At 46.3% G+C, this 22,395-nt stretch overlaps 1 protein-coding gene across 1 annotated transcript; it reads left to right on the top strand.

Moving 5' to 3' along the window:
- The first annotated feature begins 602 nt into the window (after positions 1-602).
- Positions 603-13,952, top strand: LOC103184570 (N-acetyllactosaminide beta-1,6-N-acetylglucosaminyl-transferase-like). Its single transcript, XM_007902663.2, has 5 exons — positions 603-772; positions 1,072-1,144; positions 6,365-7,175; positions 10,845-10,934; positions 13,710-13,952. Exons 1-5 carry the CDS (start codon positions 603-605, stop codon positions 13,886-13,888), a joined length of 1,323 nt encoding a protein of 440 aa, XP_007900854.2. The 3' UTR covers positions 13,889-13,952.
- The last annotated feature ends 8,443 nt before the right edge of the window (positions 13,953-22,395 follow it).

The raw sequence follows: 22,395 nt of genomic DNA, 5'->3' as shown, positions 1-22,395 counted from the left end.
AGATTTTAGTTTCCTTGTTCCAGTATGAGATAAAACAGTGACGAAACTAATATATCAACAAGAAGTCGTCAAAATGAGGTGTTAAAAACAGCTGAAGAGAAACTTACTTAGAAATAAAGAGGGAGAATTAGAAAAAATTAGACATTTTGAGAATAAGAAAAAGGCTCTTGTGTGAAAAATGTGAAATATACACATTTAGTTCTTATGTTCGGGGAAGAAAATTTTATCCTGGAGTATATCTGTTCCAAATGCAAATAGGTTCAGCCGCTGAACAAAGATACTTATGATCCAGAAAGAATGTACAGCCTGGAAACAGGCCAACTAGTCCACGTAAGTTTATATTCCATCTGGGTCTTTGCTTATGAGAAAACAAAAACAATTGAAAAAATGATGGAAGAGGAAAAGCAGCTTAAAAGCTACTTGTGTATCTATAGAAGAGCAAAGAGCACAGCAGCACGAGGAGGGAACTGATTGAAGTGGCAGAGTGAGAATTCTGTTAAGGAATTTGTTGAGAGTGGGAATTCGGTGCAGAAGGGAAAGAGGTGCACAATTATAAAATATATAATAGTTATATTAAAATAATATAAAATATGTCTAGGAATATGGCAGTGCAGCTGAGACCAGTTGCTTGCACAATGTGTGCTAAGTGGGAACTCCTGGATGCTTTGTGTGCCCCGGTCAAACACGTGCCTCGGCTGCTCGAGCTTGACCTCAAGGTTTCTGAGCTTGAGGAGAGGCTGGTGTTGCTACACAGCATATCGGAGGCTGAAGAGTAAATTGCTCAAATGTTTCAGGAAGTGGTCACTCCACAGCCTATGGTAGGAAGTCGGGACAGGCAATGAAGAAATCCCCTGAGAATGTGGCACTCACAAACTGGTTCTCTGTACTGAATGCCTGGGAGGGTGATGACACCTCTAGGGAGAGGAGTCAAAAGTAAATGGATGCATAGGTGGACACAGGGAACAGTGTCAGTGCAATTGTCATTGGGGACTCACTGGTGGAAGGAGTAGACAGACGTTTTTGCAACCAAAAATGTGTCTCTCGCATGGTATATTGCCTCCCTGGTGCCAGGTTTGAAGACATCATGAAACGGGTGCAAAACATTCTACATGGGGAAGAGGAACATCCAGATTTCATGGTCCATGTTGGGATCCATGACATAAGGGAAAAAGGGCTGAGATCCTACAGGGAGAATATCAGAAGCTGGAGAAAAAGCTAAAGAGTAGGACCTCAAAGGTGGTGATCTCTGGATTATTCCCAGCGCCTCATGTAAGTGAGTATCAAAACAGCAGGATCAAACACATGAATGCGTGGCTGGAGAAATGGTGCAGAAAGGAGGGCTTCAGGTTCTTGGAACATTGGGACCAGTTGATGGGACCTGTACAAGGTGGATGGGTTACACCCGAACAGGGCTAGGACCAATGTTCTTGCAGGGAGGTTAGCTAGTGCTGTGGGGAAAGGTTTAAACTAATTTTGAGTGGGGAAGGGAATCAGGATGTGGCATCAGGGAGGAGAAACAAGTTGCATAGAGGGCTGGGAGAGTCGAATAGTGAGGTAATAAGAAGTAGTCCAGAAAAAGGAGGGATTAGATGGGGGGGAAGAAATGCAGAGCAGACTCAGTCGGTCTTGGAGTGCATGTGAGTAAATGCACGGAGTGTGACAAATAAGCTTGGTGAGCTTCAGGTTCAAGTTGCCACATAGGGTTTTGATGTAATGGCAATAACAGAGACCTGGCTCAAACATGGCCAGGAATGGGAGCTGAATATTCCTGGCTACAATGTATCCAGGAGGGATAGGGAAGGATGGTGGCAATATTAATTAAAGATACAGTTACAACCCTTGTGGAAAGGGACGATGTGCTACAGGGTCCAAAAACAGAATCTATTTGGTTAGAGTTAAGGAGCAGAAAAGGAGCTGTTATTTTGTTAGGTGCATGCTATAGACCAACAAATAGTGGGAAGGAGACAGACGAGCAAATCTCCAAGAAGATTTCAGAAAGATGCAAAACTAGTAGAGTAATGATAATGGTGGACTTCAATTATCCTAACATAGACTGGCAAAATAACAGTGGAAAAGGCAAGGAGGGGGAAAGATTCCTGAAATGTGTGCAGGATAACTTTCTGGATCAGTATGTTTCCAACCCCAACGAGGAAGGAAGCAGTGCTGGATCTAGTTCTGGGGAACAAAGTGGTGCAAGTGGAGCTGGTTTCAGTAGGTGAGCATCTGGACAACATCATTAGGTTTAGAGTACTTATGGAAAGGAACAACGAACAATCAAAGGTGACGATATTCAACTGGAAGAGGACGTATTTCAATGAGTTAAAAAGGGACCTAGCCATGGTGGATTGAAAGAACGATTGGTCAGTAAAACAGCTAACAAGCAAAGAAATGTTGTAGCATGCACGATACCACAATTGACCTAATCGTTGAAAGTTGAATTTCAAGTGTCAGCCTTACCCTATACTCAAACACAGATATGAGGGTACGTGTAAATGTCTCAATCTGTGACAGAAAGACACAAATAAATATTAGAAAAATTTAATTCACATGTTGATCCCGATAGGTACATTTATAATAATAATAATAATCCTTACATTTGATATAGCGCTTTTCACATCTTCCAGACATCTCAAAGCGCTTTACAGAATATACTGCCAATTGCGAACTGCAGTGTCCCACAAACAGTTGTGGATTGAAGTGACCAATTTATTATTGCTTTTCTTTCTTCAGGGATTATTATCAGATGTGTGGAGTAAGGAAACTTTCCCAAGGTTTTGCCCTGCCGGGAATCAAACCCAGGTCTCTCATTTGTGAGGCGAGGGCTCTAACCACTGAGCTATAAGACTCCACATTTGAGCTGTCAACCCTTCCCCTCCCCTCTCCACCCCTGACCCCAACTCGGGTCTGAAATGCTGTACACTTGACGTGAAATGCGCTATACAAATGTAATCTTGTTGTTGTTGTCAACATCTTCACTCCTGCTGATCTGAACTCCTCAACTTCACTCCTCACTCCCCAATCCACCACCCGGCGCCTTCTCTCGATTGGTACTGGCTTCCTGCTCGTCCCTCGCACCCTCCACCCCACCATTGGACACCTTGCTGTCAGCCACTATACCCCAAAGCTCTGGAACACTCTGTCTCAATCCCTCTGCCTTGCCTCTTTCTCCCTTTCAAGTCCCACCTGAAAACCTTTCTCTTTGACTGTGCTTACAGTCACCTTCCCCCACATTCCCCCAACCCCGACTCACCAGAACTCTACGCTGGAAGTTAAAAGAAGTTGTTGATCTAACACCTTCTAAAATGCATTTAGCTAAGTGAAGCACAAAGTAAGGACATAAACCATAATCAAGGGGTTTGTATCTAATTGTGTTAGACAGGAAAGAAGAGAAGACCATCTCAGCAGCAATAATGTTTCCTGAAGCACTGGATATGTAAAATGAATATCCGTTATGCAACCTATACTCATAATTTAACGCTTTAAAACCCTGGTAGCATTTTGGTGCCTGTAGTACAGAGACAGTACAAGATACATCTGCAGATTGCACCAAATTATAGAGACACGGCAGAAAGAATGCCACACACACTGTGATTTTGCTGTCTGTACATGAAAACTGCTGTCCAATACATTTCCTGCATAAACCTTTAGATCAGGGGTGGGCAAAATACGACCCGCGGGCCATATCCAGACCGCCAAATGATTCTATCTGGCCCGCCATTGTGTCTGGCAATAGAAAAAATTATAGTTTGTTCAGTCCCAGAAAGTCCCACAAATTTTGCATTTGAATCTGACCGGGAACATCAGGCAATCACACTGCTTAGTTGTGCGCACGCTCGCTTAAGGGTTGAATCAGGCTGACCTCAGAAATGTACCGATCGGCAAATTTTCAAACACGTGTGCGGCAACCGTGGCTATACTTTTCACTGAAGAGGACGTTCATTCGAAATTAGTTTATCAAAGAAGCGGAAAGTGGACGCTGAAGGCCAAATATTCAACAAAGAATGGACTTCTACATATTTTTGTACCATTGTGGGTGGAAAAGCTGTGTGCTTAATTTGCAAAGAATGTGTGGGAGTGCTCAAAGACTACAACTTGAATCACCATTTTGAGAGCAAACATGCTTGCAAATATAAGAACGTTTCTGCCAAAGAGAAAGGAAAGAAAGCTGATGAGATGGTTGTTCGAATGCAAAAAGAGCAAAGCATTTCCATAAAACAATTTGTGTCCTAGGATGAGATTAAAAGAGTGAGTTATGTGATTGCATTCAAAATCGCCAAGAACAGCAAACTATCCTCTGAAGGAGAATTTATAAAGCAATGTATGCTTGACTCTGCCTTGATTTTACACCCAGATAAGAAAAAGCAGTTTGAGAACATTAGCTTGCCAAGGCAAACTATTGTGAGATGTATCGGAGATATCCCTGAGAACCGGTTTCTGCAGTTACAAAATAAAGTAAGCAATTTTGCCTGTTTTTCACTGGCACTCGATGAGAGTTGTGTTGTCAAAGACACAGCCTAGTTGATAATTTTTATTCGAGGTATCACCAAACATTTTGAGCTCACAGAAGAATTGGCATCAGTGCAGTCAATGAAAGACACGACAACTGGAGAAGACTTTTCGGAGGCGGTGAATAAGCGTATCTTAAAACAGTCGTGGTTTGAAATGACCAACTTGTTATTTTTCTTTGGCCGGATTATCAGCAGGCGTGTGGAGTAAGGAAACTTGCCCAAGGTTTCGTCCTGCCCGGGAACCGAACCCAGGGCGTGGTACGCACCGCCCGCGAATATACCGTCAGCTCACGCCGCAGCGTGTTCCGCGAAGCGCTTCGGGACGTCTCGAAAGACGCGACAAGGAGCCGCCTCAAACGCGCGGCTTATCACCACTGGGTGTGCGTCTCCTCGGGACTTTGCCCCCGAGTTGAGATGCTGTGGCAGTTATTTGCTCGAAGCATCTGCACTGCACAACAAATAAACCCACTGGGGAGGGGGGGGGGCAAAGGGCAGTGCAGTCTTGTTGTGCGTCAGGGATCTCTGCAGTGACATGTGGCACTGGTGCAGATGTGGGGACTTCCCTGTGAGGGACAGAGAGAGAGGAGAGAGAGGAGAGAGAGGAGAGAGGGGTCCGGGATGGGTTTGGTGTATGTGATGGAGAGGTTGACTTGGGGCTCAGTCCGGGTGTGTTCCTGCGGGTCGGGTCGGGTCGGTCCGGGTTCGCTGGCGGTGCACAGGGAAGTAGCAGAAAACCGCTCGAAAACCAGGAAATAAATATGTTCCGTTTCCACACCCACAGCACAGCACAGCCCCCTCCCCCCCCCCACTGTGTGTGGGTGTGTGTGTGTGTGTGTGTAGGGGTGTGTGGGTGTGTGTGTGTAGGGGTGTGTGGGTGTGTGTAGGTGTGTAGGGGTGTGTGTGTGTGTGGGTGTGTGTGTGAGTGTGTAGGTGGGTGTGGGGGGTGTGTGTAGGGGTGTGTGTGAGTGTGTGTGTGTGTGGTGAGTGGGTGTGTGTGTGTGTGTGAGTGTGTGTGAGTGTGTAGGGGTGTGTGTGTGTGAGTGTGTAGGGGTGTGTGTGTGTGAGTGTGTAGGGGTGTGTGTGTGTGAGTGTGTGGGTGTCTGGTGTGTAGGTGTGTGTGTGAGTGTGTGTGGGTGTCTGGTGTGTAGGTGTGTGTGTGTGTGGGTGGGGGTGTGTGTGTGTGGGTGTGTGGTGTGTAGGTGTGTAGGTGTGTGTGTGAGTGTGTGTGTGTGAGTGTGTGTGTGTGTGTGAGTGTGTGTGTGAGTGTGTGTGGTGTGTGTGAGTGTGTGTGTGTGTGTGTGTGTGTGTGTGGTGTGTGAGTGTGAGTGTGTGAGTGTGTGGTGTGAGTGTGAGTGTCAGTGTGTGGGTGTGTTGTGTGTGTGAGTGTGTGGTGTGAGTGTGTGGTGTGTGTGTGTGAGTGTGTGTGTGTGAGTGTGTAGGGGTGTGTGTGTGTGTGTGAGTGTGTGTGTGTGTGTGTGTGTGTGAGTGTGTGTGTGTGAGTGTGTGTGAGTGTGTGAGTGTGTGTGTGTGTGTGAGTGTGTGGTGTGTGTGTGTGTGAGTGTGTGTGTGTGAGTGTGAGTGTGTGAGTGTGAGTGTGTGTGTGTGTGTGTGTGTGTGTGTGAGTGTGTGTGTGAGTGTGTGTGAGTGTGTGGGGTGGGGTTTGCGGGCGGCGATGCTCTGGCCCCCGCGGGCGCCACACACGACACACACGATGCGCTGCGGGTCGGTGTTGGCGGCGGTGGGCGCTCTCGGCTTCCTATCGGTCCTGTGGCTCCATCCCGGGCGGAGGTCCGGCCCGCGCCGGCCCGGCGGCGACCCCCCCCCACCCCCACCCCCCCCCCGCCCTCCGCTGGGAGAGCGTGTGCGAGCCGCTGCTCCGGGGCGAGGGCGGGGGCGCGTTCCGGTGGGACAGAGCCGGTCCCGGGGCTCCGGCGCGCCCGGTGCTCCCCGCAGCCGACTACTGCCGGAGGTTGGCGTCCGACTCGTTCTCCTCGCGGTTCCCCGCCGACCGGGAGGAGACCGACTTCCCTCTGGCGTTCGTCGTGACCGCGCACAAGGACTTCGAGACCCTCGAGTGGCTCTTCAGAGCCATCTACAGACCCCACAACCTCTACTGCTTCCACGTGGACCCCAAGTCGCCCGCGGTCTTCAAGGAGCGGGTCGACACCCTTGAGCGCTGTTACCCCAACGTCTTCCTGGTGTCCAAGAGCGAGCCGGTCATCTACGCCGGCTTCTCGCGGCTTCAGGCGGACATCAACTGCATGAGGGACCTCCTGGCGGCGGACGATCGCTGGAGATACGTCATCAACCTCTGCGGCCAGGATTACCCTCTCAAGACCAACCTGGAGATTGTGCGCCACTTGAAGGCTTTCAAAGGGAAGAATCTCACTCCGGGAATACTGCCTCCGGGTTTCGCCAAGCAGCGGACCGCGTTTGTCTTCAAAAGCGTTTTGTCCCGCAGCCATTCCCGGGTCGTCAAGACTAACAAGCTCAAAGCCCGCCCCCCGCACGGGCTAACCATATATTTTGGCAGCGCGTACTACGCTCTGACGCGAGGATTCGTGAGCTTTCTGTTCGAAGACAGACGAGCCTTGGATTTGTTGGAATGGTCAAAAGATACTTACAGCCCCGACGAACACTACTGGGTGACGTTAAACAGGATACCGGGTTTGTACCGCATCGTACCTAATGTCTTGTAGCGGGTTGTGATGGGCACTAACTTTTGCTTAGATACTGCCCTACTGGGCTGCGCTGAGAAAGGGCAGGCGACCAGGAAATGACATTGAAAATGTTACTTAAGTTTCCTTACTCCGCGCGCCCACTGTTTACCGAGCAGTACATAGGAACCCGCTTGTTAGTCGATTGGGGGATCGCTTTTCAGGGGTGGTAATCTCTTCAATCGGTCACTCGATCCACGACTGTTTGTGGGACACTGCTGCTAGCCATTAGCTGCCGTGTTTCGCCCACAAAGTATACAGTCAATTCACTTTACAGTATATTCTGTGAAGCGCATTGGGATGTCTCCAAGACGTGATAAGGTGCTATATCAAATGCAAGGATTATTATTATTTTCAACACCTTTCACATCGAAGGACATCCCAAGATCCTGGACAGTTAAGAGTGTGGACCCTGGCTGGAGGTTGGAATCAAGAGGATGGAGGATAGGAGCGGGTGGGAGGGGGGCTGAAGGCATGATCAAAGAGGTAGGTTTTGAGATGGACCTTGAAATATGCAATTGAGGGGGCGATGTGGACTATGGTCATTCTCTTTCTTCAAAGAAGCAAGAAAACCAATAATAATCCTTGCATTTGATCCTTCCTTGCCTTATCACGTCGTTGAGATGTCTGAAAGCACTTCACAGAATATACTGTAAAGTGGATTGACTGCATTTTGTGGGTGAAATGGTGAGACAAAAAAGAAAGTAAGGAAATGGCTTGCAAAATGAATACTTTACAGTTATTTTCAGAGATTAAACGAAGTGGTCAAAATACCAGTGGTACAAGGGAACCTAAAATTAAGTCAAAGCAAAGTACTAATTGAATTGAATTAGCAAATGGTAATGGAGAAAATAATGGGACTAAAGGTGGACAAATCTTCAGGACACCATTAAAAGAAGCAGGGAGAAAATTGCAGATGTTCTCTATATTCGGGAATTGTGCCTTTGCTTTGGAAAATGGCAAATGTCACTCTGTTATTTAAGAAGAGAGGGTGTGTGGGGGGGCGGGGGGGGCGGGGGGAATCAGGTTAACTACAGACCTGTCAGCTTAACTTCAGTTATGGGGAAGTTACTGGAATTTCTCGTCAGGGACAGAGAGACTGAGCTCTTGGACAAGTATGAACTAAGAGAGAGAAGAGAACTAACTAACTAAGAGAGTCAGCGTGGATTTGTGAATGGTAGGACATGTCTGATGAATCTAATTGAATTTTTTGAGGTGGCCACTAATGTGAGAGTGTATATGAATGTCATCTATATGGACTTTCAAAAGGTATTTGATAAGCTTCCGTACAAGAGGTTATTAGCAAAAATGAAAGTAATTGATTGGGATGCAGACAGGAGGGATAAAGGGAATGTTTTCTGATTGGCGGGATGTGACGAGCAGTGTTCCCCGGGGGTCTGTGTTGAAATATAGCGACTATCACCTCAGAGTGCCTTCGTATATTTCAAACAGCAATTGAATGTTCCAGAAAGTTTGATAGTTAAATGGTTAAAAGTAGCTTTGCTGGACGGGTTGAGGTCAGTTTCCGATTACATTTCATATTTTCCTTGGAAGATATTCACTCCTCTGAGATAATGAGCAATCAGGTCCTTGAGTACAGTTGTAAGAACAGTGGACCAAAGAAAGAAAAGGCTGCACCTCAGACACCTGCCGATCTCAAGGCTGAGAAACAAGCAGCTTGTGGAAAGCTGCCTAGAAGTTGTCCATATCTCTCTGTGCAGAGTGGCCTGTGAATGATGGGAGCTATCTCTGTGCCAAAGGGTGGTGGAGTTATTAACACATCATAATAATAATAATAATAATAATAATAATAATAATAATAATAATAATAATAAAAGAAAGATGTAACTTTGGAAAAGTTGGAGTTGTGGAGAGGGTCAGGACACTTCCTAGTGGAATCAATATCAATTCTACTATATTTATGTATATGTACAGGGGTGAGGGAATTTACCTCCAGTAACAAAGTGACCATTAAAAGCGGAAGTGGGGGAAGGCAGACCGGGTCATGGCACAGATATGGGAGAGAAAGGACAGAGGACAGAGCCCTGAGGAACACTATTCAAGACTGTGCAGGGGCTAGAAGAGAAACTGTTGGCGGAGACAAATTGCAGATGGTGTGAGAGATAAGACCTGAATCATTCAAGGACAGAACCTTGAAGATTGAGATGAGAGGCAGTGGAGGAGGATGGAGTGGCCCACGGTATCGAAGGTAGCAGAGAGGTCAAACAGCTTCTCCTCTAGCCCCCGGACCGTCTCGTGTGGCGTTCCTCAGGGCTCTGTCCTTGTTCCCCTCCCTCTTGGTGACATCAACAACAACAACAACAACAAGATTCCATTTATTGAGCGCCTTTCACGTCGGGAGGACGTCCCAAGGCGCTGTACAGTTGGGTCAGGACCCGAGCAGAGGGGAAATGGTCAGGTTGAGGGGAGGGAAGGGAGGGAGCGAGGAGGGGGTAGAGAGTCGAGAGGGGAGCTGAAGCCATGGTCAAAGAGACGTGGGGTCAACTTCCACATGTATACGGATGACACCCAATTCTACCTCTCTGCCTCCACCCTTAACTCCAGGATCACTGCTGTCCTGACAGAATGTCTGTCAGACATCAAGTCCTGGATGAGAGCTAATTTTCTTCAGTTGAACATCAACAAGACCGAGGCTCTCCTGATTGGCTCCCGTCAGCGCCTCCTCACCTCAGGCGCTGACAGCATCACCATCCATGGTTGCACACTCCACCTTACTAAGCCAGTCCACAACCTTGGGGTCTTGTTTGACCCTCAACTATCCTGTCTATCCCACATCTGCGCCATGACCCGCTCTGCCTTCCCCCACCTCCGCTGAAACCCTCATACATGCTTTCATAACATTGAGGCTCAACTATGCAAACTCGCTGCTTGTCGGCCTCCCCAACTCCTCCCTCCACAGACTGCAGATCATCCAGAACTCTGTAGCCCGTGTCTTCTCCCTCACTTGGTTCCACGACCCTTTCACCCCCATCCTTGCCCAACTGCATTGGCTTCCCATCACACAGAGGATACAGTTCAAGATCCTAGTCCTCACTTTCAAAGCCCTCCATGGTCTTGCTCCCCTCTACCTCTCGACCTCCTAACCCCCTACCATCCTGTTTGCTCCCTCCGCTCAGTGGGCTCCTGTCTGCTTCACGTCCCCTGCCTGCTCGCCCCACTATTGGCAGGCGGGACTTCCGCCACTCTGCCCCCACCCTCTGGAACTCCATCCCGCAGTCCCTCCATCTCGCTCCCTCCCTCGCCACCTTCAAGACCCACCTCAAGACCCTCCTCTTCAACTGTGCTTTGAATCTCCCTGCTTCCCCCCTTGCCCTCCACCCTCCCCCACCCCCAGCTCGGGTCCGTAACTCTGTCTGTCCAGCGCCTTGGGACGTCCTCCCGACGTGAAAGGCGCTATACAAATGTAATTTTGTTGTTGTTTCTTCTCAAACACTGGCAAGGGTTTAATCCAGCCATTCTTTTCCATTGTTTTGGAGTGTAATAGGTTTGAGTAGCACTTCACGGAAATGCTATACTTTTATGAAATGTTATATTACAAGAACTGAACTAATTCCAGAAATTCCAGACTAATTTGAATGCTGTGTATATTTCCCCCCAGGTGTACCTGGCTCAATGCCCTCAGCAACCTGGGATGGAAACCTTCGTGCTATAAAATGGCAAGGTCTGAAAGCGGGAGAGAAGTGCTATGGTAAATTGATTGTTTCATTTTGAATCTAATACACGCACCACGCTTTATTTATATTGCTGCCTTCACATAGTGCAATTAACTCACATACATATCACTTCATGCCCTGGCATTTACCCTACTTCGCTGGCATATTCCGCAACCCACCCCCTTTGCTTAGCTGGCTCCGACCTCCTGCACATCCCTCGTCCCCTCCGCTCCACAACCAATAGCCATGCTTTCAGTCACTGTGCCAGAGACTCTGGAACTCTCTGCCCCAAGCCCTCATCTTGCCTCCTCCTTGCCCATCTTCGGATTGAACCCAAACTTTTCTCTTCAACTGTGCCTACAGTCACATCCTTTCTCAAAGCGCTATATCAAATGCAAGGAGCCATTTGTTCGGTATCAAGCTCTGCTACTGTTAAGCGCTCTGACATGCTAACCTGCATGAAGGGTTTTGTATATAAATGCAAGTTGTTGTTGCTGCAATGCCTCGGAGAGCTTTACAAGGATGTGGTCAGATGCTGAGCGAGGGGGAAGGGGGAGGTAAGGTAGGTTTTAAGGTAAGACTTGGCAGATGGAGCGGGATGTGGGATGGAAGAGTTGAGGGAAGGAGTTCCAGAGGTTAGGCCACTAATGGTGGCATGAAGATGGTGGGGAACCCACAACAAGCCCAAGTTAGCTGAGCAGAGGGGAGAGTAGAAGGTTGGAATGGTAAGGAAGTGCTAGGGAGTGGAGGGATATATAGGTGAGGATGAGGCCAATGTAATCTAATATTACTGAATTATGTGTATGTCTTGCATTTGAAGCATGTTGCTTGCTCCTTACAATTTTAACCTTCATTTCCGATTGCTGAAGAAAGTTTGATCATTGTACATTGAAGTCTGTTTGGGTCAACTCCCCATATTACCTACTAACATTTTTTTGTTTGGTGGCAAGAGTTTTAAAAAGCCATGATTCTTCAATTTGCTGCAGTATAATCAAGGATGATCATGTGAAGCGCTTTGAGAAGTCTCAATGTGGATGGTGCTGTATCAAATGTAAAGATTATTTTAACTGAGACCTGAACTGTCAGAACAAGCAAACACAACCTCAGTTTAATGTCTCACCAAAAACAGAGCAACACAGAGAAACTCCCAATATAAAGAGCGAGAAAAAATCTCAACCCACGACTGTTTGTGGGTTACTGCTGTGCGTAATTGTCTGCCGCATCCCGTCCTCACTTTACAATATATTCTGTGAAGAGCTTGGAGACTTCTCAACGACATGATAAGGTGCTATATGAAATGCAAGGATTAGTATTATTATAATAAAAGTTGGATGATAATTTTTTCCAGGGCTATGGGGTAAGAGCGGTAGAGAGTGGGACTAGTTGGATAGGTCTTTCAAAGAACCGGTACAGGCTCAATGGGTCGAAGGGCCTTCTTCTGTGCTGTGAGATTCTATGATTCTAAGTTGCTTGTTTCAAAATGATAGAAGTCGGGGAACATATACAGCACCATTTGGGCTATGCCGCCTCTACTTGTGCCTGATCCCCCACCGGAGTTAGCTAATCCCCTTCCCTTTTCTTTGCTTGGTTTGGATACTCTAAACCATGGTGATGGGTTTCCACATGTTTCAGACACTTGGCTGACCAAAAAAAAAAATTTCCCCATACTCCAGTTTTATTTTGTTCCAAATATTTATCTACTTGTTTACAGGTTTTCTCGACCCTCTGTATCTATCCCTCAAGTAAGTGTGACACATTTCCCTCACCCTCAGTTTGTGTCAGCAAAAGGCACAAGAGGTCTGCATGCCAGGCAGTTGTGCACACACAGGCATGTAAGCAATTACACGACTATCTGCTCTTTGAATTCAAAGTACAAAAATACTGTAACTAAATATACCTGCATTTAAATAGTGCACTTCGTACAGGATAGACTCTCAACACTTGAACAATCCACAGATTGAACAATTTCCCCTCTCTGTTAGAAGGCTCTGGATTCATAAGAACATAAGAAATATGAGCAGGAGTAGGCCATTCAACTCCTTTAATAAGATCATGGCTGATCTTCTAACCTAATTCTATTTACCCGCCCTATTCCCATATCCCTTAATCCCTTTAGTTTTTAAAAATCTATCAATATGTTCAAGGACTGAGCATCTACAGACTTCTGGGGTAGAGATTTCGATAAATTCACTACCCTCTTGAGTGAAGAAATGTTTTCTCAACTCAGTTCTAAAGGACTGACCTTTAATCCTGAGACTATGACCCCTAGTTTTAGATTCTCCAACCAGGGGAAACATTCTCACACTATCTACCCTGTCAAGACCCTTAAGAATCTTATAGATTTCAATAAGATCACCTCTAATTCTTCTGTATTCTAGAGAATATAGACCTAGTTTGCTCAACCTCTCCTCGTAGGTCAACCCCCCCCCATCCCAGGAACCAACTTAGTGAACCTATGTTGCAACACCCCTCTAAGGCGAGTATATGCTTTCTTAGATAAGAAGACCGAAACTGCACACGATATTCCAGATGCGGTCTCACCAAACCCCAATACAATTGCAGTAAGACTTCCCTACTCTTGTACTCTAACCCCTTTGCAATAAACGCTAACATGCTATTAACCTTCCTAATTGCTTCCTAATTCAATCCCAACATCAAAACATTAAACTCACAAGCGTAGGCTGACACTAATGCAGTGCTGCCGATGTGCTACATTGTTGGAGTTGCTGTATTTTGGCTGAGACAATGGCAAATTTATGTCTAAAACTTGCAAACTAACTAAAATGATGGACCTCCTTTTTGTCTTGCAGGTCACTATGTGAGAGCTATTTGTATATATGGAACTGGAGATTTGAATTGGTTGGATGCTGAAGATTCCTTGTTTGCCAATAAATTTGAGCTGCATAGATACCCTCCAACCTTAGAATGTCTGGAGTACCGGATTCATAAACAAGCTTTGAATTTGAGCACTCACAGTGACACCAATTGAAGATGACCAGTGATTTACTGAGGATAATAATAATAATCCTTACATTTGATATAGTGCTTTTCACGTCTTCCAGACGTCTCAAAGCGCTTCACAGAATATACTGTAAAGTGAATTGACTGTATATTTGTGGGCGAAACGCGGCAGCAGTGGACTGTTCAGTATTTAATCACTGTACTAACGAATTAAAGGGATGTTTTCCCCCAAAGAATATAGTCAATTCACTTTACAGTATATTCTGTGAAGCGCTTTGAGATGTTTTGAAGATGTGATAAGGCACTATAATCAAATGCAAAGATTATTATTATGTTCTGTTTTTTGCAGTTCTGCTCAGCGTAGGTGAATTGTCGATACAGGTGTATTTTTTTTTAAAAAGGGCTTTGAAAATCTTCTCAAGCCATATTTTATTTTTCTGAAAGGAATTCTGAACACTCTGAATAGTATGTTGTGTAGGTTTTACAACTATTGGAGACTTGTTTTAAACAATCAGCTTGCATTCAATTTATAATGCATTAAAAATAATGCAGAAACTATAGGGATCAATGATGTATACAAAATGTAGATTAAATTATGGTGCTTTGGAATTTTCCTACAGAAATAGGATTTGTACATATCAGCATTCAAATACTTGTGATTTTAATATGTGTAATAATTCATTTTAATTCTGTAAATCTTGTTAACTTTCTATGTTGTGGCCACATTATTGACATCATAGATCATACCTGCTAGGAGTAATTTTATCAAAATGTATTTATATAGAATAAAGAATGATTTTGGGGAAGATTTGAGTGTACATTTTTGTTTTCTTTGAAAGAAATGTACAAACATCCATGAACTAATCAGGGTGGTCCAACTGGCAGCCCAATTTCATCCATCCACTTCATTTAATTTGGCCCACTCACTCCTTCCATAACCTGTATATGCTATGTTATGTTTCTGGAAGGAAAACACAAAAATATTGCTTATGCAGCCCATGGACATTTCTCAAATAGGGGATCCGGCCCTCAGCAGCCATTAGCTCGGTCCACCCTCGTCTAAATGATGAATTTTATCCGAGGAATGTTGGCCAGGATACCAGGAGAAACTCTCCTCTTTTCCACATCCACCTAAACAGGCAGACGGAACTTCAGGTTAACATTTGATATGAAAGACAATGATCCAACAAGAGCTCTAATAATAATAAATAATAAGAGCATTATCACGTCTTCGCGATGTTTCAAAGCACTTCACAGAATATACTGTAAAGTTAACTGACTTTATTAAATTTAAAATTTTGAATTACTAAACTTTAATTTGGGGCTTCAACCCACAACCTCCTGACTCAGTAATCAAATGCTCACTGACATTTTACTGGTGCCTGAGGATAGACTACCTGCCTGGTGGGTTGTAACCCCTGATCCTTCTCCCTGATCCCAACCCACCCCCACCCCTGCTCGGGTCCAAATTCCTGACTGTCCAGCACCTTGGGACATCCTCCCGATCTGAAAGGCGCTATACAAATGTGATATTGTACATTGTATTGGTATTCTGCGGCTTCTTTGTTTAATTCATCCCAATCTGTAACTTTCCTCAAACAATGGCTGGTAGCTGCTATACCTCCCCGCTAAATTCCCAGCTTTGCTCGTAACTTGTTTATTTCAGCTTTGCACTCCTTGTGTGAGTTGGCAGAACCCTGGGTCATCTGCCTAGAGATAGCTATATGCTGCTTTGACGTCGTCCAGTTTTTTGTCTACCAGACCTTTTTTCCTTGACACGGCTTCCACTTGTTTTCGAAATGTATCACACTCCTGCTTCATTTCATGTAACTAGTGTACATCCTCACACTGGACTGTCTGGCTGCATGTTCGACTTCAAATAGCTGTTCCTATATATTCCGATTTGCATTGTTTAACTCATTAAGTGCTTTCTCACATTTTACTTCATGCTACCGAGCGTTTTGGTCGCATTTCTGGTCACATTATCCACAGGGACTGGATAATTAATCCATTTTTCTTTTTCTTATTTAACTTGTTCCTGCCATTAATTCTTTGTATTCAGCCGTACAGTATTCCCATGGCTTGGGCTGGCTAATGCTCCTTTAAACATCCCATTCTCCTTTGCCTTACACACAATCTCTTCAATGAGATCTTTTGAATTTTAGTCGCATAAAATTGGTTAATACTTGACAATCTGCTGTCCCGTTCAATTTCAACCTCTTTAAAAAAAATTAAACTTGAGGTCCCTTCTGGGGAGCCAATCCAGCTGTGCACCTCTGACCTCTCTGTACTACATTTGGTGGTCATGCTTCAGCCACATTGCCCCCTAGTCATTGGATCTCCCTCTCTCAATCCCAATTATTTAAATAAACCATGGCTTTACTTGCATTGCGGCTGTTTAATTTGTGGGGAGGAAGGAGACATTTTGGAATGGAAACCGTCGTCTTGTTCCAGTTGCTGTGATATCAGTAGACACTACTTGGTGCCTGATAATTGATAAGTGCTGACTTATATGGAACAAGAACTGGTCAATAGGGACAGTGCTCTTCCCTTGGAGCAAGGGCTGTATAGATATGGGGGAAGAATGTGTGTCTGTGCTGCTCTGACCTATTTGAAGCTATTTGTGGAGTCCTGTAGCTTAGTGGGTAAAGCACTCGCTTTGCAAACGAGAGACTTGGATTCAATTCCCGGCAGGGTGAAACCTTGGACAAGTTTCCTTACACCACACCCTGATAATAATCCTCAAAAAAAAACAATAATAAATTGGTCACTTCAATCAACGACTGTTTGTGGGACCTGCTGTGTGCAATTGGCTGCCACATTTTCACCCACAAATATACAATCAATTCACTTCATAGTCTATTCTGTGAAGCGATTTGAGATGTCCAAAAGATGTCAAAAGCGCTATATCAAATGCAAGGATTATTATTATTATTGTTATATATTGCAATGAAGGTGAAAATAAATTTTATAAACCAGAAGTGGCCATAACTAACCAGCAATGATTTCACAAACTTGGGCTGTTTAGTCTTGAAAAAAGATCCCTCAGCAATGGACCTAATAGAGATTCTTTTTTTAACTGTGATTGGGGAAGTAAAGTCAGAACCAAACTTTCAAATGTACAGGAAACCTGTTGTTTCCTGTGCATCTGAATAGAATCAAATGATACAAAAGAGGTCACAGAGTTGGGACTTCAAAATCCAAGTTTTCAGGATAAACAACCAGAAGCATTGCTTTATCCAGAGGGGAATTAACAACCAACAATATAATTACACACAACTTGGATTTGTATAGGGCCTCTCGCGAACGTTATAGTCTCAGAGCCTTTGATAGTGTGCTTTCAGCTACTGTGAAAACTCTGGAACACTCTCCCACTATCCCGCTGCCTTGCCCCTTCCTTCCCCATCCTCAGGTGGCGCCTGAAGACCTTCCAATTCGACCGCACCTACGGTCACCTCCCCTTCCCCCCCCCACCCCGGCTCGGTGTCGTACTCTGCCAGGGCTCTGGGACCCTACCCCTGTGAGGGGAGTAGGGTGGTGGGGGGGAAGGGGGGGCTATATAAATGCAAGTTGTTGTCATATCAAATTATTATTATTATTTTACCCAGGAGAGATGGGGAGTTTGTCAGTGTGGGTGTGGTGATGTGTGTGTGTATGTGCGATGGGGAAGACCTCCAGTCACTGTGGGGTGGGGTGGTGGGTGGTGGTAGGTGGGATGGGGTGGGGTAGGGTGGGGAGTGGTGGTGGGTGGGGTGGGGGGTGGTGATGGGTGGGATGGGGTGGGGGGTGGTGGTGGGTGGGGTGGGGTAGGGTGGGGGGTGGTGGTGGTGGGGTGGGGTGGGGGGGGGGTGGTGGTGGGGTAGGGTGGTGGGGTGGAGTGGGGTGGGGTAGGGTGGGTGGTGGTGGGGTAGGGTGGTGGAGTGGGGTGGGGTAGGGTGGTGGTGGGGGTGGTGGTGGGTGGTGTGGGGTTGGGTGGGTGGTGTGGGGTGGTGGTGGTGTGCGGTGGTATATGGTGGTGGTGTGGGTGTGGTGGGGTGGTGGTGTGGGTGTGGTGGGTGTGGGGTGGGTGGTGGTGTGGGGTGGGGTTGTGGGTGGTGTGGGGTGTGGGTTGGGGGTGGTGTGGGTGGGGAGTGGGGGTGGTGTGGGTGTGGGTGGGGTGTGGGTGGGGGGTGGGGTTGGTGTGGTGGTGGTGTGTGGTGTGGGTGGGGTGTGGGTGGTGGGGTGGGGTATGGGGTGGTGTGGGTGTGGAGTGGGGGTGGTGTGGTGGTGGTGTGGGGTGTGGGTGGTGTGGGTGGGGTGTGGGTGGTGGGGTGGGGTATGGGGTGGTGTGGGTGGGGGTGTGGTGTGGTGGGGTGGGGTATGGGGTGGTGTGGGTGGGGTGTGGGTGGTGTGGGTGGGGGTGGTGGTGGTGTGGGTGGGGGGTGGTGGTGGTGGTGTGGGTGGGGGTGGTGTGGTGTGGGTGGTGTGGGTGGTGTGGGTGGGGGGTGGGGGTGGTGGTGGTGGGGTATGGGGTGGTGTGGGTGGTGTGTGGGGTGTGGGTGGCGGGTGGTGGTGGTGGGGTATGGGTGGAGTGGGGTGGGGTAGGGTGGTGGTGGGGGGTGGTGGTGGGTGGTGTGGGGTTGGGTGGGGTGGGGTTGTTTCCGAATAAGTTTTTACTATGTTCCTGTTGCGCTGTCACTTATGTGTCACAAACAGATCTTTCATTTCTTTGGCCCCAATGACTCAGTTTTGCCTTGAAACCAGCTGTATATGTTCCAAAATAGGTCTGTGAAGGTCACAGATACACTGTGCAACTGAAGACTGGAGTAAAAACAAGTTGTGTTCAATGTTGACTTAGGGACTGTGATTTGAGTCTGAGAAACACAAATAAATTGATTGTATTATACATTTTCCAAGTAACCATGAATCAGGCTGCCAGTAAATTAATTTTGTACAATTCATCTGGTGGAGAACTCAAGTTGCTCACATGTAGTATGAACATTGACTATTATTCAGAGTTCTTTTCCTGTGTAGCCTACAATATCTCTTTGCCAAGATCAGTGACGTAAATTAAATCAACAAACCCATTGAATGAATCCTGTGAGAGGACTGCCAAAAATATTGAATTGTGATCAGGGCTTAAAGACAATCGTAGTGAAAATAATGTATATGGGATAATGGTAACGATGGGATTTACAAGTAAAACGTATTGGTAAATTTCATAACATGTTCCCTACTGTGACAGGAGAGCAGAGGTCAATTCACTTTACATTATATTTTGTGAAGTGCTTTAAGACATCTTGAAGACATGATAAGGCACTATATCAAATGCAAGGATTTTTTTTGTTGCATTCATTGCAACATCCAGTTTAAGAAATTCAATGTAGTGTGGGTGCGTACTTCTTTGTCAGAGGAGCCATCCTTCGGATGTAACATAAAACCAAGGTCCCATCTGCCTCAACAGGTGTGCTTTTTAAGATCCCATGACACTATTTGAAAAGAGAAGGGGGCTTCTCATGGTGTCCTGATGAACAATCCCCCCGATAAAAAAAAGGCATTCACTTCATGGCTGTTTGCTCTGTAATTGGCAGCTGCCATGATCTACAAATACACAGTCATTAACTTTACAGAATAATTCTTTGAAATATTTTGATAAAAGGTAGTATATCAATTGTATAAATGTTTCCATTATAATTTTACAGTTGTAATTATATAGCGTGACTGGGAACTGGAGCTGGAGGGACTAGGGGAAGTGGGGGAGGAGTGGGGTGTCAGGGCAGGGGGTAGGGGGGGAAGATGGCTGAAACCATGGTTGAAAAGATAGGTTTTCAGGTGGGTTTTGAGGGAGGGAGCAAAGCAGAGGGATTCCAGAATGAAGCTCCAGAGTGAAGGCAGAATGGTTGAAAGTTCGGCCACCAATTGTGGAGCGGATCAGACAGGTTGGTGTTTATTGATTGGAGGAAGTTGTCAGGGTAGGAGAGTCCTGAGGTAGGGTGGGTAAGGCAAAGGAGATATTTGAAAGTAAAGATGAGGTTGTTGAATTCGATCCGCTGGGGAATGGGGAGCCAGTGGAGCCGAGCGAGAATCGGGATGATGGACTCTCAGAACCTGGTACAGCAGAGGACCTACGCTGGTTAGTCTGCATCTTGTGTAGAGAGGAGATGAGTGGTCTGATGAGAAGAACATTAGAATAATTATGCCTGGACAGGGCTTCGGCAGCCCTTGTGGGTGAGGTAGTGGCATATATAGGCAATGTTGCAGGTATGAGGGAAAACCAAGCAGATAACAGCCCCAACGTAGGAATTGAAAATAATTAGAGATCAAATAAAACTCAGTGGACAAGACTTGATAGGTTCCACTTCTGCAAAGGGGAAGGAGCCTCCACATGCCAGTGCCTGAGGTAGAAGGTAGCTGACGGGAGCAAAGGAGAGTCTTGGTCTTCTTGATTTTGAGCTATAGAAAGGTTAAAACTCATCCAGAACTTGATATCTGACAGGCATTAGTCAGAACAGCATTGGCCCTGGAAACAGGGGAAGTGACTTAGCACAGTCAAAAAGGAAGGTTTTCAGGCGGGACTTGAAAAAGGGAAGAGGGCAAGGCAGAAGTATTGAGGGAGAATGTTCCACAGTTTTGGGACGTAGTGGCTGAAAGCGCAACCTCCAATGGTGGAGCGGAAGGTGTGAGGTACAAATAGGAGGCTGGTGCCAGTTGAGAGGAGGCGACGGGTGGTGGATTGCGGAGTGGGGAGGTCGAAGAGGTAGGGAGCTGCCAGGGAATGAATGGATTTGAACACGAGACGATATTGAAGTCGATGGTGATGGGGAGCCTGGCCAGAACTGGTGAGATAGGGTACCGAGTTTGGTCCAGGTAAGTATCAACCGGCATTTTTTGAATAGTGGAGCTGGGGAGACCAGCAAGGAGCGCATTTGAGTAATCCAGGCAGGAGGTGACAAACACACGCATGAGGGTTTTGGCTTCATTTGGGGTAAGGTCGGAGGCAGAGGGAGTTGGGGTTGGGTGTTATCCATGTAGACCCCATCCCTATGAATGATGTTATCAATGGTGAAATGGAGACCTCAATGTGGGGTATCAAGTCCCAATTGGAGCTTGAACCGACAACCTTCCTACTCATTGGTGAGAGTGCTACCAACTGAAACAGGTACATGCACATAATTCAATAAGTCTGAATCACAACACTGTCTTTTAAATAAATTGCATCTGAACATCAAGGATGAGATATTTTACTTATAGCTAACTTATATGTTTGTCATCAAAGTTGCTACCCTAAGTGATAAAAGGAATTTCACTCTGCAAAATAGTTCTTAATATGTTCAGAAACTGGAAAACATTATGAATAGATCCGTTGCAGTCAATGAATTCATGAGGAAATAACTTTGGCAAATCTTATTTGCCTTCAGGAGGTAGAATAGCCATGTTTCATACTCATCACAATGGAGTTACATATCAGTGCCATAACAGAGCTTTTTGATTCTATTTGCATCATGAAAGAAGGGGGATAAACCTTAGCTGTAAACTTTTTTTTATTAAAGTTTAATAGTCGTGTAGATTATTTGTTATTGAGGTTCTAGGTAGAAAGGGTAAATCCCGTATAAGTGTAGCTAACTGCCTCAACCATTTGGTTATTCTACGTCCTTCCTTCCATTTAATGGAACGCCTTTCCTTTTTTTGGGTCATCTATACACTAAAGATGCAAACCATAATTATTTTGTGGGCGAAACCTGGTAGCCAATTGCGCCCAGCAATGTCCACAAACAGTTGTGGATTGAGTGCCCAGATTATCCTTATTATATCTTCACAAAAAAAGGTGTTTGGTCAACGTTTTAGCCCAATCTGCTTGTCAGCCCGCGGTTGTTGAAATAGTGTTAAAATGCAGCATTTTTATCACTGGAACATAGCAAAACGAAGCACAGCTCTTTCAGCTCTTCGCGCTACCCATATAAAGGGCAAACTTTTCCAAATCCTTCTCTCCTCTGAGGACTGATGTCTTTTAAGAGTGTTGCTTTGGTCCAGTTAATGCGAACTAACTTCGTATGTCCACAACCTCTTAGAAATAACATGATACACCTCTCTCGGGCTATATCTGATCTGTGCCGTTTAGGGGGATAGGGCGGAGAAAAGCTTCCCCCATTACAGGGAGTACTGTGACTAAGCTGAAGAGGGCAGGGGGGGTGGGGGGGTGTGTGGGGGTTGAGGTGGGGGTATGGGGTGGGGGAGAGGTGGGGGTGTGGGGAGTGTGGGGGGGGGTGTGGGAGTGTGGGTGTGGGTGGGGGTGGGGTGTAGGGTGGGGGTGTGGGTGGACACACACAGAGACCACAGAGGAGTGAGCTCCAGCCTCTCGTGGGATCCATTCCCTGTGTGTGAGTGTGTGAGTGTGAGTGTGTGTGTGTGTGTGGGGGGGGGGGGGCGGTGTTGTTGGGGGGGGGGGGGGGATCTACCTTGGGTCTTCGCTCCAGACTCTCCCTGGGGCCACCCTTGGGATTTGTGGCAGTCCCTCTGGAAGTGCCGCATCCCATCCTGACAGCGCTGGGAGCCTCC

Source organism: Callorhinchus milii, unplaced genomic scaffold (assembly GCF_018977255.1).
Source record: "Callorhinchus milii isolate IMCB2004 unplaced genomic scaffold, IMCB_Cmil_1.0 Scaffold2, whole genome shotgun sequence".
In the NCBI taxonomy this organism is placed as follows: Eukaryota; Metazoa; Chordata; class Chondrichthyes; order Chimaeriformes; family Callorhinchidae; genus Callorhinchus; species Callorhinchus milii.
This window is presented reverse-complemented; position numbering and strand designations above follow the sequence as displayed.